Source organism: Amaranthus tricolor, chromosome 13 (assembly GCF_026212465.1).
Source record: "Amaranthus tricolor cultivar Red isolate AtriRed21 chromosome 13, ASM2621246v1, whole genome shotgun sequence".
NCBI lineage: Eukaryota > Viridiplantae > Streptophyta > Magnoliopsida > Caryophyllales > Amaranthaceae > Amaranthus > Amaranthus tricolor.
This window is the reverse complement of record NC_080059.1, coordinates 22082840-22100183: the sequence shown is the minus strand read 5'-3', so window position 1 is coordinate 22100183 and position 17344 is coordinate 22082840. Positions and strand designations below refer to the sequence as shown.

Genomic DNA, 17344 nt, shown 5'->3' with positions numbered 1-17344 from the left:
TGGAGCATAGGTTTTTGCATAAGTACTCATATAGTATGCTTCATGCGCATAAGGTGCAAAATCCAATTTCCTTTGTGTTTGAAACATTTGTCATATTTTGTGTTTGTATTGGATAATTACGAAACTTTAGTTGTGTGAACCTCTAGGTTTATGTTGGATGATGCTCTTATGTTGTGTTTGTATTGGATGATGTGTGAACTTTTTTATAGATGATGTTCTAAGAGTTATATATGATGTTGTGTTTGTATTGAATAATTATGTTGTGTTCTTGGTACTCTTTTGAAAAGAAAAATTTTATTAGGTACTTTTTTGAAAAGAAAAATTTTATTAGGTACTTTTTAAAGATGGGCAAATAAGATAACGGAAAACTTAATCCCAGTCGTTACTTGGTACTCTTTTGAAAAGAAAATTTAAAAAAAAATTTATTAGGTACTTTTTTGAAAAAAAAAATTTTATTAGATACTTTTTGACACTTTTTCCTTTATTATTTGTGTCTGAAAAATTTATTACATTTGACTAAGATAAATACATAAATTATTAAGTAATTTAAATATTATTCTTGGTACCTTTTCAAATAAAATATTATTCTTGTTTAAATTATTTAAGAAAATTGCCTAGATTATAGGTATTAAGATATAATTGAATATTTTGTACAATTATAGATTTAATATTCATTGGTTTCTTAAATTCTATCACTAACACATTTTTATCCATAAATTAGTTAAATTGACATTCAAATTTAAATGTTTAAATCATATGATCACTCTTTGAATGTTCTAGACGATATAATTTCCCTTTTATTTTAACTAGAAAGTTGCACTTAAGACGTTAAATAATTTATTTAATTAATTAATTAAGTTAGTTGTTCTTTTTAGAAAATTGGGAAATTTTATTAATAATAATTCTCTAAGAAGAGATTCGCAACATTAAAGGGATATCTAATGCGCCTTTTCGGCATAAAAAATCACATAAGAAAAAAATCTTGAGATAACAAAAGATGTAGAGCGCCCTTTAAAGAATAGTGGGCAAGCCACTATACATAGATCATACCAAAAGGAATGGTACAAAACGCTAGGACCAAAGAGGTTATACACCTGACGGTAAGTCACAATCCGACTCACCAAAACATCTAAGAGCCAAAAAACAAAAAGATCATACACCTCGGAAGAGCCACAAGAGAGCCCCCCAAAAAACACCAAAACAATAATCCCTAACGAAAGTTCATACCAAACACCATATTATTGGATTATTGTTCTATTATTATTATTACTATTTTTGGAGTAATATACCAAGTCTAAGCATTTTTAAAAAAATTTACAAGTTGATTTAAATTTAGATAGTCAAATTACCATATAAATCGGATTTATAGTTGATTAAGATCCAAAGTTTTGAAAGCCCAAATTTTATGTAGCAAAACCTAGAAGTTCACGTTGGTGAAGTCTACATTTTTGCAACGACTAGATCGAGAGGCTTTATATAAAGACTCCATATCAACACTCAAGAGAAGAAGAAGACACACCTTTTATCCACTATCAAACGTCCAAAGCTCTATGTTGCAGATCAAAGTTCTTTGTTTAGCTCTCATTTATTGTTTTGTTCTTATAAGTTAGAGAATTGAAATAAAAACCATTGTGTTTAAGCCTCTTGTTTCGAATACTTTTTAAAGTATTCTTCTTTCTTTATTGTGAGAGTTGGGTTTTATCTTTTATTAATAAAAAATTTATAGATTGTGTTTTAGGGGAAGGACTAAGTGTGTGAAAAGATAGGTAGATCTTCTTAGTGTTCTAGGTTTCAAGAAATAAAAGAGGTTGAATCTTAAAGGTTGTAAGAAGGCGAGTAAGAAGGGATGTGCATAGATCTTAAACCCTAAGTGTGTACACCTGACTCGACCCGATCCTAATTTAAGGGTCTAGATCCTCCTATTTTTAGACCCTATGGGTCCAGGTCGGATCTGGGTCATGACCTTAGGGTCTGTGTCCGAGTCCACACGTTTGAGACCCAGATCCGATCTAGGTTTGACCCATAGATCCATTTACATCTTTATGTTTCAAAATTATACTCCATCCTATTCACTATTATTGTCTCATTTAGTTTTTGAATACTATTCATCAATTGCTTCTAATATGTGGTTTGTTTTTACTTTATAAGTCAATATAATCAAGTGAGATCGTGTCTGATTCTTTTTAATGTAAATTTTATTAATATTAACTTTTTATATTTTACTCAAGCTCAAATAGGCATATTTAATATTGAAATAGTGCATTGGCAAATGAGACAATAATAGTAACTAAGGAGTATATTAGCAAACACATGTATTTAATTGTCTGGTTTACAACTAGTTATATTTTGAAACATTACGTGATTTGAAACTTTATCGATTCGTATAATTTGATATGTGGTCATTGAATCTATACTTCAAAAATTGAAAGACTTGATGAATATTTCTTTTTAAAAACTTGAATATTGGAAAGTTTTCATATATTTGGTCAATCAATTAGTATAAAGTATTAAAAGTTCCTTGTTAGTTGAAAATATTTAATGATTTTATACGAATGGACGAAAATAGTATAATATATTGTTAAAAAAATTCAAGAAAAAAACATAATTTTATTTAGACCTAGATCTAGACACTATGATAATTCAAGAAAATGGACGAAAATGCTAGACCTAAGGGTCTAGTTCTGGGTCCAAAATGTTTAGACCCTATAGATTTGGAATTGGGTCTAGGTTTAATAAAAAAAAAATAAAAAAAGAATCTGGAGCAAAATCTAGCTTGACCCGATCCAATCCGACCCATGCCCATCTTTATTTACAAGTTTTAAAGACCAAGAAAAGCTTAAATTGGCAGTCCAAATACAATGGTGTTCTCTTTAAATATGTTACATTTAAATTATGTCACATAGCTGTTTTAGAAACAATTGATAATGATGGTAAGAAACAAAAGAATTACAGGCTACTCGATGTGATAGAAATACATGCCATCCCTGTATGTGAACACGAAGTTGTTCGGCAAAATGGGTGATTGCCGATAAATCGCACAAGAATACTTCACTCCGACATAATAGCAAGTTATACAATACTTATGCCTTTGGTTCCCCAAGCTCAACATCCTTCACGGGGGTGGCATTCAAGTCTCCCTTCAACAATCTAATTTCCTCTTCAGTCAGACTGTTTTTGGCATGGTGGGCAGCCTTAGCAGCTGCCTGCTTTTCAACTTCCACAGCCCAACTGTAAACAACCATACCCATAACTGCAATTGCCATGCCCATTATGTTTTTCAAAGTCATCTCTGAATCAAAGAGCAGCCAGCCCAATGTCAAGACACAAACTGTCTTCATATGACCCAGTACCTGGAAGGAAACTGCCGAAAAGCGTCCTATACAGAGGTACTGACTAACATTGCAGAACACCGCCAAGGAGCATGAAAGTAGTATGAATAGCTGCAGATTCATATTTCATAGAAAGGAAATGTCATTTATTGAACATTACGCCCAAACAAATACAAACTACTTTTAGTTTGCTGTGCAAAATAGAAATCAGTAGGTACTTACAAGTGCACCAGTAGACATCTTGTATGTCAGTAGGAATTTTCCATTCAGATAATAATCAATAAATGGACCAAGCACTAGAAGAGAGATGGCTTGGAAAGGTGCCGTTTTACTGAGCAACTCAAACGATCCAATATTGTATTTCTTCTGTAAAGAACCTATTGACTGCAACACAAATAAATCTTCCGCTGATAACAGGGTATTTCATTGCAGAACGTAAAAACTATGATCAGTATCAAACAATCACAAGTATCAATTTTCCTTCTTGTAACTTTCATGCTAAATACTAAGATGTCAAAATTTTTAGGCCAAGGGCCTAAGATGAACGTCCAAGTCATTTATAGCAACTTTGTCATTAAGGTGAGGTCACAAAAAATCAACTGACCAACAACGCCAAGGTTATAAACTTTCAGACTATTTAGTAGTTAAGCCCTTCAATATGATTCTTTTAGTGTAGACAGGAAATATAAAAGCAAGCTCCTACTTAATTATAGCTTCTGTCAGAGACCTTCAAGCATAAATATAAATTATTTGGAGTACTTCTCATCCTATGGTGTCATCTTAGGCCTTCTTTGTAAATGTAAAGCGGGTTGTGCTTCTTGAGACCAGCAGACCACTATCCTGAATGACAGTTATGAATGGGTTATTTGAACAATCAGAAGTAAACTCATGTCTGTCTTTAAATTGCTTGCCAGTCCATAAAAACGGAAAATCAGCAGACTGCATGACTCGATATATTGAACACATCAAAGAAAATAAGGGATATATAGATACCTCATGCTCTTTTTACTGTAGCACAATGTATTATTTATCCTTTGGGGATATATTTAAGTGAAATCAAGTTTAGCACACCAATAACTAACCGAAAAACCTTTACAAGTAACACAAGTTTTCTTATCAATCATCGCAAACAACATGATGCATTCAGAAAACTCAAGATTCCATTGATGTTGCTATAATGTTGTATATCTGGAGTATTATATGAAGTAAGTTTTAGTAATCAAAAAACAATTCTATGACACAAAAGATCAATATATAAAACCAATCCTTTTTTCCTTCTTGGACAAATTTGTCTTTACAATAGATATTTACTAACACAGCTTCGTTGAAACGGAAGGATAAAATAAACAAACGATAAATAAGCACTATATTAAAAAAAGATTGTTGCATATAACAATCAAACATGCCATAAATCCCCATTTCAAATAGCTTTCGCAAAGGCATAAATCATATATTAACAAAAACACTTTGTAAGTTTGGCCAAGTTTTTAAAATTATCGACTACAATTTTTTTGGCATTTTTCAAGTAAATCGATGCATTACATGGGTTTTAAGCCAGTTCATATAATGGAATAAACTAAAGCTAATTAGAAAAATATATATTTGGCTAAAAATTCGAACAAGTTATGTTTCTGGAACTCTATGGCTGGTGGTCATTGATTTTATAGAAATGCAAATAAGAAACACACAATTGGCAGGAACCCCATCACGTAATTTGTAATTTAAAAATCATGGAGAAAAAACTGTTAAAAGTTGTTACTAACATATTAGCCATTAACATCATTTTTCTAAAATGTAGATTCTAAAAAGCCTACTACAAGATTTGATTATAGAAAACTTGTTCTAGAAAACAAGTCGTAACACCAAAAGGTGCCGCATCCGGCGCCGTGACCGAACCTGCAATCACAACGACATCAGTGGGGTATTTTTCTATGCAATTAGCCCCATGTCTAACACTTTGTTTGGATTCAAGGAATTGGAGAAAAATGAAGGATAGGTATTTGAAGAGATATAATTTTCTTTGTTTGATTACCATTTTTGGTGGGAAGAGATTCGGAAGCAAGAGAATTGAACGGATGAATAGCCTATTTGGTAGTCGGTATCATAGTGGGAATGTTGATAAAGAATTAGTGTATTTTTGGTAGGAAAATCATTTCACGAATTTAATAATGATGCTTGTACCACTTCAATCATCTCATTTTCTTCATAACATCTATTCCAAATTCCAATACATTACCATTTAAATATTGTGATATTAAGTGGTAAATATACTGCTAAAATACGACATTGGTAACGCTCGTGGTAACTGTCACAAAACGGATATCGCGGTCAATAAGGATAATTTTGCGGTTAATGCGGCTTATATTTTGATTGTGGTAAACTCAAAAACATTTATAAGATAGTCGTGATATGGTGATGTGGCCTGTTTTTGCATTATGTATTGGAAAATTATAAGAAAAATTTATGATCAAAATTTCATTATCATGAGAATGACAATACATTTCTAGAAAATTTACACCGCAAATCATTTATATTACCATCATTTAATACAAAACAAACAAACGGGCCATAAGTCTTTGTCATACCCGATAAGGAGACTAAAGGGTTACCTCTATTTAAGACATATCAGAGACGAATTAGAGGGAATGAGAGGAAGACGGTGGAGGGGACAGAGGTTGGGCAGTAGGTGGCAGTAGGTTGGGTAGGCTGGTTGCTGGTGTTTAAAAAGGGAAATATTTGGTTGTAAATATTTTCTGTTTTTTTTGGTTAGTTGGACTGCTGACGTGTCCTTGCTTATGTCTACATAAAGACAAATAATACATTGTAATAAGTTTGTTAAGAAATTAATAAAGAGAAGAATTCAGGAGTTTAACAGAGCTCAAAACTGTGTGTGTGTTTCTTTCATTTTTGTCTGTCTATTTGTGTTCTTTCTTTGTTGTGTGTAGACTTCAGAGACTGCTGTGTTACAAATGGGTATCAGAACGGTTTTTTCCTACTCTATTCTGGTGCAATTATGGGGAATTCAAACCCTCAACATAGAATTGATCAACTGAAACAAGAAATGGAAAAATAGAAGGAGATGTTTACTAATCAAGTAAGGGTAGAAGTGGCAGCCGCAAAGGAAAGATTTGCCAAAAAACAAGAGAAAACCGATGAAGCTTTGGCCATTTTGATGGATGGGCTCGCCAAATTAATTGAGATGGGAACTCAAGACGACGGAAATTGGAGGAGGCGGAGGATGAATAATCAAGAAAGGTGGAGTGTGGATTGGGCGGATAGGAGGGAATTGATCAACAACATTCGAATGATGAAGGTAATTCGCAAGGAGGAACCAATTGGCGGTTGAGGAGATTAGATTTACCTCTCATTAATGGGGAAGAACCGAATGAGTGGATCTTGAAGGCTAAAAAGTACTTTTCATTTTACAATCTCAATGAAAAGGAAAAGGTAGAGGCGTCGGTGGTGTGTTTTGAGGGTGAAGCCATGATGTGGTATCGTTGGGAGAAGCAGAGGACACCACTGAATTGTTGGGAAGATTTGAAGAATTTGATCTTGGAACGTTTTCGTTCTTTTGAAGATGGAATAAGCGATGGATGGCCGTAGAGCAAACGGGTCCGTAGCGAGTATAGGCAGCAGTTTGTGACAAGGCTGATCCTCTTGGAGCAAGTGGCTGAGTCTGTGATGTTGGGGGCGTTCTTGAGAGGAGCGAGAGAGGAGCGAGAGAGGAGATTAATGCGGAATTACGGGTTCTTGGTCCAACAACCTTAGATCAAGCCATGATTTGGGCTGGAAAAATAGACAAGAAGCTAGCAGGTCAGTCTTGGTCGGGAAGAAGGCAACTTACTATGCAAGGGGAGTTTAAGACCTGTCTCCTTATGGCGGCTGAGTGGTTTTGGGAGGGTATGAAGCGACAAGTCACCCGATTTGTGAGGGAGTGCCAAGTCTGTCAACAAGTGAAGGCCTCTTATCAAAGTCCAGTTGGGTTGCATCAAAACTTGCCTATACTTAATCATGTGTGGGAGCATATTATTATGGATTTCATTGAGGGGTTTCCCAAGTCGGAGGGGATTGATACGATATAAGTAGTAGTGGACAGATTGACCAAGTATGGACACTTCGTAGCTCTCAAGCATCCTTTCCGGGCTCTCACGATGGCTGCCCAGTTTGTTAAAGTGGTCAGGTTACATGGGTTTCCCACTTCTATTGTGTCAAATCGGGACAAGGTCTTTATGTATATTTTGGAGAGAAATGTTTCGATTACAGCAGACCCAATGGCTTAGAAGTACAGCTTTCCATCCACATACAGATGGGCAAACTGAGATCGTGAATAAGGTTGTGAAACCTACTTATGTTGCTTTGCTAATGAGCAGACCAAGAAATAGGCAAAGTGGTTGCATTGGGCTGATTTTAGTTACAATACTTCTCAACACTTGTCGACAAAAATGACTCCCTTCCAGGCTTTATACGGATGTGTACCTCCACATGTGGTGCGGATCGGAAACCAACAAACACCCGTGGATTCGTTAGATCAATTTTTGCTAGAAAGGGATGTCACGCTAGGGGAATTACAGTTTAACATCATGAAAGCTCAAAAGCGCATGAAGCATTATGCGGACAAGAAAAGAAGGGATGTCACCTATGAAGTGGGGGATTTGCTATATCTTAAAATACGATCTTACAAGCAGAAAACCATAGCAAGGCTTATCAATGAGAAGATGGGATTACGATATTATGGGCCATACAAAATAAATCACAAGATAAGGCAAGTGGCTTACAAGTTGGATTTACCCAAGGAGAGTCTAGTCTCAAGAAAGCTGAAGGGGTGCTCGAATCAGTTGCAGTTGCTCCTCCTTTATCAGTTAAACTGGAGCTTTTAGTACAGCCAGCTGACAGATAGTTGAAGACACAACCAAGGGAAATGTTCCTTTGGGATGGTTTAGATGCTAATGAAGCCACTTGGGAAGATGCTACCAAATTGTTCAAGGCGTTTCCAAATGCTCACCTTGAGGACAAGGTGCATCTTTTAGCGGGGACCGATACGGAGACTGAAGGGGTACCACTATTCATGACATATCACAGACGCAGGAGAGGGAATGAGACGAAGACAATGGAGGGGACAGAGGCTGGGCAGTAGGTGACAGTAGGTTGTGTAGGCTGGTTGCTTGTGTTTAGGAGGGAAAATATTTGGTTGTAAATATTTTTAATTTTGTTTGGTTAGTTAGAGTGCTGAGGTGTCCTTGCTTATGTCTATATAAAGACAAATAATACATTGTAATAAGTTTGTTAAGAAATTAATAAAGAGGAGAATTGAGGAGTAGACAATGCTCGAATCTGTGCGTATGTGTTTCTTTCATTCTTGTCAGTCTATTTGTGTTCTTTATTTGTTGTGTGCAGACCTTAGAGAGACTGGTGTGTTACAATCTTTTTTAGTTTTTGTTAACAACCAAATCTCTCCAAGGTTGAAACTATTTGAGAAGAAATTGATATTTTTCTTCCTCTCTTTTCCCCTTCCTTCACCTTCCCTCCCTTCCCCTTTCTTTTCATTCATTTCCTTTCCTTTTCTTTCCCTTCTAAAGGAGTCTCAACCCGAGTCCCTTAGTTTAGGAAGGAAAGGGAAGGAGAAGAAGAAGAGAAATAATGTGATCCATCTGAATCATTCCACCCTTGAAGAGATTTGTATGTTTGACAGTATTAAGGGATTTAATCGTTCTAAGTCTCTTCCTTTCAAATCTCTCACCTTCAAAATTGATATCTAAACAAAGAAAATTATATCCCTTCAAATCTCTTACCTCCAAAACCGACCATAGTAAAATGGTTTATTAAATCATGTGCACTTTTTATTCTTGTAAAGTTGCAGATAATGTTTACTATCAAGGGTCATATTGAAACAACCACTTTATCATCACTAATAAGGGTATAACAAGGATAAGGTTGTGTACATCTAACCCCAAACCACACCCTAAATGGTAGCCACTTCAGGGCATTAGGGCAATGAAATAAAATAAAATACTTTGTCCTTCCTTTGTCTCTAATTCCTTCAACCCAAACAAAGTTTAAGATTTAGACCATTAGCAAACAAAAACTCAACCCTATGAACCATCAAATAACAAGTTCTTTTCTATTCTATTTTTTTTCACAGTTGTTATGGAAAATTTTTTTAATGTGCAATTTTCAAGCTAACAATTGGAACCAATTGATGACTCAAAGATCAGAAGAAGCACCAAAACTTAGGACTAATAAGATCTGCAAATCCTAACAAGACAGTGATCATAAAAGTTTGTTGCCTCATTGGTGGAGGGCATAATGAGGAAAGGATGGGTACAAAAACGGAAAATGTTATCTTTAAAATGGGGCATAGAAGTATAAAGTCAATATAGAGAAAGCAAAGGGTGGGTATAGCATAATTGTTTATCCGGGCAAATTGTTGTTTCTCAAACTATAACTCTTGCAAAAGCTAGGCCGAACACTCAAATAGCTAAGAAGAAAGACAAAAGCTAGTTATATAAAAGAAAGTGAGTCTCGTAGTGGAATGGGAAATGAGAATCAAACTAGTGTAATAGGAGGAAGAAAAGGTGGATAATGAAGAGAAAATAGTAGGAGTACTTACAATCTGTTGCAATGAAGTGGAGAGCACAGCCACAGTGGCACATATAAAACCTTTAGCATTGACTTTGACATCAGTTACAGTGCAAATTCCGACACCAATAACCACAAAAACAACAGACATCTTAACTTCCTTGGAGTAATTTTTGTTGTGAAGAATCCATTCCATAACGCAAACGACAGGAATCATGCTAAGCTTTGATATCTGAAACAACAAAAGTTGATTAGCACTCAACTCTAAAATCTGAAATCTGGAATCTGCAATCTGTAATATGAATCTTAAAAAGAAAAAACAAGAGTTGGAAGAACCTGGTAAAAGCCAACAGAATTGAGCATAAGACTAAGATTCATTCCAGTAATAGACATGTTGGCAACAATGGAAAACCAAAGAAGCTCCCAAGCAGGAACATGCTTGGACACAGAGTAGCCAGTGGCATTAGAAATTAGGCCAACCAGAGCAGTTACAGTGAAGTGAAAACCAGTTAAGCTTGTCGCTGCAGAATCAAAACTAAAAGTAATTAAAATTCAAGAAACAAAGATTAATATAGTCCATGTGAATTGGATCTAGAAAAAGTGTATCGGGATTCAGGCATCAAGCAATCGTAGATCCGACAATGATTTAGAAATTGAATTGAATAAAAGAGAAAGAGAAAGAAAGAGACCGAAGCTGAAGGCATAACCATGAGAAGACATAAGCTGCTTGTTGGCCATAATGAGACCGACGGAGCTGACAATGTTCATAGCCCAAGCTCCGACATCTGATACTGACGACGATCTCCTCTCGTTCTCCATTGTAGGTTTAGATTATCGAACTGAGATAGAAATTCGCAAAAAAAAAAAAAAAAAAAAAATTGAATTGTGGTTGCAGACTTATAGTTGTAGGGAGATCTGATTGTAAAGAGATAGATCATAGAAAGAGAAGGGTTGTTTTGTTTAGATTACAGCTACCGCTTGAAGAACAGCAGGCAACCAGCCAGCCAACCACCGACGGAGAAACAAGACAACAGAATGATGTTGATGTTGATGTTGATGTTGATGTTGATGCTGATGCTGAGTTGATATCAATTGGAGTATCAAATCAAATACTATCAAATTTCAAATTAAATTAAATATTAATTCATGGTAATTGGTACTCTAAAGTCTCAACCCTACTCCAGGAAACAGAACAATGTAATTACTCCTCGTCAGCCTCAGGTCTCTTACTCCAAGTAACATATCCCGTTTAAGATAGGACCACTGTGTCCTTTTTCTTATTCTTTTTTCTTTTCCTTTTTCTTTTTCTTTTACAAATTTATAAATACTCTGTTCCTTCCTCTCTATTTGCATTATTTATACTCGCCCATATTCTTCCTATTAGTTCTATTTTTAAATAAGGTTAAGTTATTTTATTAATCTTATTTCTATTTATAATATGTACTTTTGACTTTATTATCCTTACTCATATTACTATATTACAATTATGAAGAAAATTATAATGCGGAAATAAAGTATTTAGTCAGTAAATACTGATTTTTGTATATGTCAATAATGACAGTTATATCAGCTTATATACACATACTAGTGAAGTAAATATGGCAAAAGGAATAAAATAAATACACGTTTCCTAAAAAATATTTAATATTCTAATTTCCTACACTCCCCCTCAAGTTAGGTCGTTGGATCACAGATACCTAACTTGCACAAAGTATCTTCGAAAGCTTCAGCTGTGACTGCCTTCGTGAGAATATCAGCTAGTTGATCTTTAGATCGAACAAATGGAAGACTGATGACTTGCTTCTCAAGTTTCTCCTTTATGAAATGTCTGTCTATCTCCACATGCTTCGTTCGATCATGTTGAATAGGATTACCTGAGATGTTGATGGATGCTTGATTATCACAGAATAATTTACAAGCTTCTTTTGGTTGGAAATTCAATTCACACAAGAGTTTCTTGAGCCAAAAAATCTCTGTTATTCCTTTGGCTATTCTCCTGAATTCTACCTCAGCACTTTATAGAGCTACTACCTTCTGCTTCTTACTTTTCCAAGTGACTAGATTCCCTACTATTAAGGTAAAGTACCCTAAGGTAGACTTCCTATTATCCCGATCACCTGCCCAGTCTACATTTGTGTAAGCCATGAGATCAAGATGATCATTATTCTTGAAGAAAACCCCTCTACTACTAGTGCCCTTCAAATATCTAAGAATTCTCATCATTGCATCCATGTGTGGAACTTGTGGGAGATGCATGAATCTACTAACTACCCCCAACAACCTATGAAATATCAGGTCTAGTATGGGATAGGTGGATGAGTTTTCCCACCAACTTTTGATACTGTTCTTTATCGGCTAATTCTCCATCTTGTACTGTCTGAAGCCCATGGTTGGCTACAATTAGTGTTTGAGCTGGCTTACATTTAAGCATCCCGGTTTTTGCTAGGAAATCAAGTATATACTTCTTCTGATTCATGAAAATTCCACGTCTCGACCTTAGAACATCAAACCCAAGGAAATATTTCAGGTTTCCTAAGTCTTCCATTTCGAACTCCATAAACAACTTCTTCTTCAGGTCACTAATCTCTTCTTCATTATTCCCAGTGATGATCATATCATCAATATAAATTATCAAGCAGGTAATCCTTCCTCTCTCTTTCTTCAAGAACAAAGTGTGATCAGAGTTACTTTGCTTGTACCCAAATTTCTTCATTGTTGTAGTAAACCTACCAAATCATGCTCATGGAGATTGTTTCAAGCCATATAATGCTTTCCTAAGTCTACATCCCTCTCCTGATCCATACTCATATGAGAACCCTAGAAGTGCTTTCATATAGACTTCCTCTTCGATTTTACCATGGAGGAAGGCATTCTTTACATCGAACTGGTATAACGGCCAATCTCTATTATCAGCTATTGAGAACAGGACTCTGATTGTATTAATCTTGGCAACCGGGGTGAAGGTTTCTAAGTAGTCTACCCCTTATGTCTGAGTATACCCCTTAGCTACAAGTTTGGCTTTGTATCTCTCAATTAGGGATGCAGGCGGGGCGGGTCTAATAGGAGACTCGCCCCATCCCCGCCCCGATGGGGCGGGGATGGGTCCCGGTTTGATGGTTCATGGGGCGGGTACGGGTATAAAATTCATACCCACCGCGGGGATGGGGATGGGTTTTAGGTGAAACCCGCCCCATCCCCGCCCCGCCGCAGTGAACAAATCTTTTAAAAAATTTATTTTCAAATTTCTGGAATTCTTGAAAGTATTTTCAAAACCCTTTTTCTTTCACTGTGCTGTGCTGGCCGTCATTTGCAATCCCATCTTCTTCAGTCTTCACTGCTGGGCGCTGGCCGTCATTACTCATTTCCTTTTTCTTCAATCTTCACTGCCATTCTTCTTCAATCATCTTCTTCTTGAAACAAACTCTCATCTTCATCAACAGGTAAGCATCAAAGAACATAATATCATCTCGGGTTGAAGAAAATATAAAGCTTTTTTTCTCCCCATATATTTTTGTGTCATTTCCCTGCTTTCTGTTTATTTTATCTCTTGGTATCTGTTGGTATGTATGAATATCAGATTCTTCAGTTTGTTTCACTTCATTTTCAGTTTGCAAAGGGTCGTTAGTTTCAATATTTTCTGGGTATTTTTTTTGATTTTGTTTTATGCCCTGTTTAACAATCCTGTGGGTATTTTCAGTTTGTATCTGGGTATTCTTCATCTGTTTTATATTCCGTTTGCAAAGGGTCGTCAGTTTCATCTGTTGATTTTGTTTCAATTTCATCTGGGTATTTTCATCAGTTTGTATTTGGGTATTTTCAGTTTCATCTGGGTATAGACGATTCTTCAGTTAATGAATGTTATATTCCGTTTTATCTGGCAATGTTGAACAATAAAGGGTAATGTTTGTTCTTATACCAGAAAATCCCGTTTTAAAGACTTGTTCATGTGTTATCCTGCTTGGATGGTTGACATTTTAGTATGTACCTTGTTGTTTGAATCCACCAACTAAGCCTACAAGCCAATTGGAGTAGGGTAAATGAAAGGAAAATTTAGTAGCAAAAGGATATTCAAGTGAGAGTAGTAAATTCTGTCACTGGCTTTCTTATTGACTGGTGTATGATGTGCGTTTAGCTTTTCTTTTATTACCTTTTAGGGCATATGTACTTAGTTGTTAGACAATTCTTACTTGTTAGATGAATATGGCTTCAAACCCATCAACTACTGCAAGTTGTACTCCTATTAGCGTCGATGAGTATGAAAGTCCGACACATGTTGTTTCCAATCCTAACGTGTTACCTATAACAAGTAAGCACACTTCAGCGGTTTGGAATGATTTCAAGAGAAAGAGAGTTGGTGGGGTAGAGAAGGCTGAGTGCAATCATTGTAATAAGATACTTTCCGCCGGTGCAAAGGCGAGAACTTCTCATTTGAAGGACCACATTCAAAGTTGTCAAAAGCGAATATGTCAAGATCTTCGGCAAACAAGATTATTCGGTACACAACATAATGTGAATGATAGTAGTGATTCTTTGACTTTGGCTCCTTATGAATTCCGTCAAGAATATGGAAGCAAGGACTTGGCCGAGATGATTATATTGCATGAGTACCCCATTAGCATGGTTGAGCACTATGGAATTCGTTGGAATTCAACATATGAAATGCTTTGTGTTGCTATTAATTATAAGGAAGTGTTTGCTGTTTTAAGTGGTCGAGATAAACTATACAAAAACCCACCAACTCCTGAAGATTGGGAAAAAGTTGGGAAAATATGTGAGTTATTGGAAGTGTTTGCTAAACTTACCCTTGATTTCTCTGCCTCAAAAACTCCTACGAATAATATTTACTTTTCTAAAATTTGCAAACTTAAAATTACTCTATCTACTTGGCTTTCATCTCCATATGATTATGTTGTGAAGATGGCGGAAGTAATGTTAGAGAAATATAAGAAATATTTGGATAGTATGAATGGTTTGATGGGAGTTGCAACTATACTTGATCCTAGGTATAAAATGGCTCTTATTCGATTTTATTTTGCAAAGTTATTTGATAAATATGAGTATGATAGAGAGGTTAGTAGAGAAATCTATTAAGGAGATTAGTTGATGAATATGAGTCTAGGAGTGAGAATACTCAAAGTAAGATGCAACTACCTTCCAATTTAGCAAGTGGTGGGAGTTCTTGTGATGATGTTGATATGGAAGAGTTTGCACAATTTCTAGAGTGAGACAAAAATCAAACTTATGAAAAATCTGATTTGGACAAGTATTAGGAAAATGCTAACATACCACTTGAAGATAATTTTGATATTTTAAATTGGTGGAAAACAAATAGAAGCACATATCCCGTTCTTCAACAAGTAGCACGGGATATTTTGAGTATTCCTATTTCTACGGTTCCATCCGAATTAGCTTTTAGCACAAGTGGTAGAGGTTTTGATCCTTATCATAGTCGACTACTACCTCAAGCAGTTGAAGCTTTAATGTGTTCTCAAAATTGGATTTGGGCTGCCCTCAAAAGTAAGCATTATTCCTATCAATATTGTGTAATTTTTATGCATTGATAAATTTTGGTTATAAAAACATTTTTGTTTGCAGATTTTGGAGAATTCAAGGACAAGGATTTTGCTAAAATTGTTGGAGAGTTGGAAGAAGAATGCGAAATGAAATTTGATAGTAATGAAATTATTCTGGATTGATTTACTTTAGATGATTTTGAGTTGATCTTGAAACTTGAAATACTTTTGTTTTAGACATGTATATTTGTTTGAGACTTTGATTATGTGTTTGTTTGAGACTTCGGATATATGTTTGTTTGAATTGAGACTTTGGATATGTGTTTTTGTTTGAGACTTTGGAGTTTGGATATGTTTTATGGGTTTTAAGGCCCAAATAATTGAATATAAATATGTGACACATATGGGTATTAAGTGGGGATTTGACGGGTGGTGGGGCGGGTAAAATGGGTATTAGACGGGGATGGATACCCAGATGGGTGGCGGGGCGGGGATGGTATCAAGTACAAACCCATCGGGGCGGGGACGGGGAAAAAAATTAAACCCGCCACGGGGGTGGGGATGGGGATGGGGATTGATTTAGCAGATGGGGATGGGGATGGTAACGCCAATACCCGCTCCGCCCCGCCCCGTTTGCATCCCTACTCTCAATGGTCCCATCAGTATGATATTTGATCGAGAACACCCACTTTCAGCCTACTGTTTTTTTCCCTTTTGGTAACATACATTTCTCCTATGTGTTATTCTTTTTAAGGGTTGCTATCTCATCTTCCATAGGCCTTTTTCATTTTGGATTCTGGAATGCTTTTCTGTATTTTGGGGTATGGAACTTGAATATAGAGAGGTATTAAAAGCAACAACTGATTGGGATAGGTTATCAACATTACCCTAATTAATGGGATATCGAGACCGTTGTGCTTTAAACTCAAGATCATATCTCTTTGCTAGAATACCCCTCGTACTTCGTGGGGGTAACTCATATCTGAGAGGTGACTTAACACTAGGAACATCCTTAGCAATATCATTCAAAGGCTTCAGACAGGACATGAGTTGTTTGAGGAGGTGACTCAACACTAGGAACATCATTAGCAATATCATTCAACAGCTGTGGGATTACCTACTTGCTCTGTAGGGTCATGATCAATTATAGGATTTGGATTGATAGCTGTAGGATGTGTTAGCCAGCTTAAGTCATCACCACTCACAATTTCCCCCTGAGGACTAAGCTAAGGGTAGTAGTATGAATTCTCAAAGAAATCACAGTCCATAGTGGTATAGAGTTTGTTGTGGATTGAATCAAAACATCGATAGCCTTTCTGAGTCGCCCCATACCCAATAAAAACACATTTAACAGCACGAGGTTCAAGTTTGTTTCGAGCTTATTTGGGAAGATGGACATATACAACACAACCAAATACCCGAGGTGGTAGGGAATGAGAAGATGGAATAGTAGTATGGGTTTGAAGTGTTTCCAAGGAAGTTTTGAAGTGGAGAGATTTTGTGGGAAGACGATTAGTTAGGTAAGTGGCAGTGAAAACTGCTTCTGGCCAAAAATAAGTTGGAACATGAGCTTCAAACATAAGTGCTCGGGCTATCTCAAGAAGTATACAGTTTTCCCGTTCAGCAATCCCTTTCTGTTGTGGAGTGCTTGGGCAGGTGGTCCTGATGAATTAAGCCATGAGTTGAGATGAAGTTTTTCATATCCAAGTTTATGTATTCCGCTCATTGTCTAACCGGAGAATTTGAGGTTGGGTTTGAAATTGAGTTATGAGCATGTTATAGAATTTCACAAAGACATCAAAGACCTCAGATTTATGTTTTAAGAAGTACACCCAGCTCATGCGAGTACAATCGTCCACAAACAAAACAAAGTACGAAAGCCCATGTGTATTAGATACAGGAGCTGGACCCCAAACATCTAAGTGA

At 36.1% G+C, this 17344-nt stretch overlaps 2 protein-coding genes across 2 annotated transcripts; both read right to left on the bottom strand.

Annotated features, from left to right (window-relative positions):
* Window positions 1-2816: 2816 nt before the first annotated feature.
* Window positions 2817-11206, bottom strand: LOC130799024 (UDP-rhamnose/UDP-galactose transporter 2-like). Its single transcript, XM_057662133.1, has 6 exons — window positions 10875-11206; window positions 10595-10744; window positions 10242-10426; window positions 9937-10137; window positions 3552-3713; window positions 2817-3440 (listed from the first exon to the last, which is right to left on the bottom strand). The coding sequence occupies exons 2-6, from the start codon at window positions 10722-10724 to the stop codon at window positions 3081-3083; spliced, it is 1038 nt and encodes a 345-aa protein (XP_057518116.1). The 5' UTR covers window positions 10725-10744; window positions 10875-11206; the 3' UTR covers window positions 2817-3080.
* Window positions 11207-12186: 980 nt separating this feature from the next.
* LOC130798941 (uncharacterized mitochondrial protein AtMg00810-like) lies at window positions 12187-12618 on the bottom strand. The gene has a single exon (XM_057662037.1). The coding sequence runs from the start codon at window positions 12616-12618 to the stop codon at window positions 12187-12189; it is 432 nt and encodes a 143-aa protein (XP_057518020.1).
* Window positions 12619-17344: the final 4726 nt, after the last annotated feature.

Coding starts and splice junctions, on each gene's coding strand:
- LOC130799024 (XM_057662133.1), bottom strand. CDS start 10,724: ATGGAGAACGAGAGGAGATCGTCGTCAGTATCAGATGTCGGAGCTTGG. Junction 10,427..10,594: donor TGGTTATGCCTTCAGCTTCG/GTCTCTTTCTTT, acceptor TTGATTCTGCAG/CGACAAGCTTAACTGGTTTT. Junction 10,138..10,241: donor ATTCTGTTGGCTTTTACCAG/GTTCTTCCAACT, acceptor TTGTTGTTTCAG/ATATCAAAGCTTAGCATGAT.
- LOC130798941 (XM_057662037.1), bottom strand. CDS start 12,618: ATGAAGAAATTTGGGTACAAGCAAAGTAACTCTGATCACACTTTGTTC.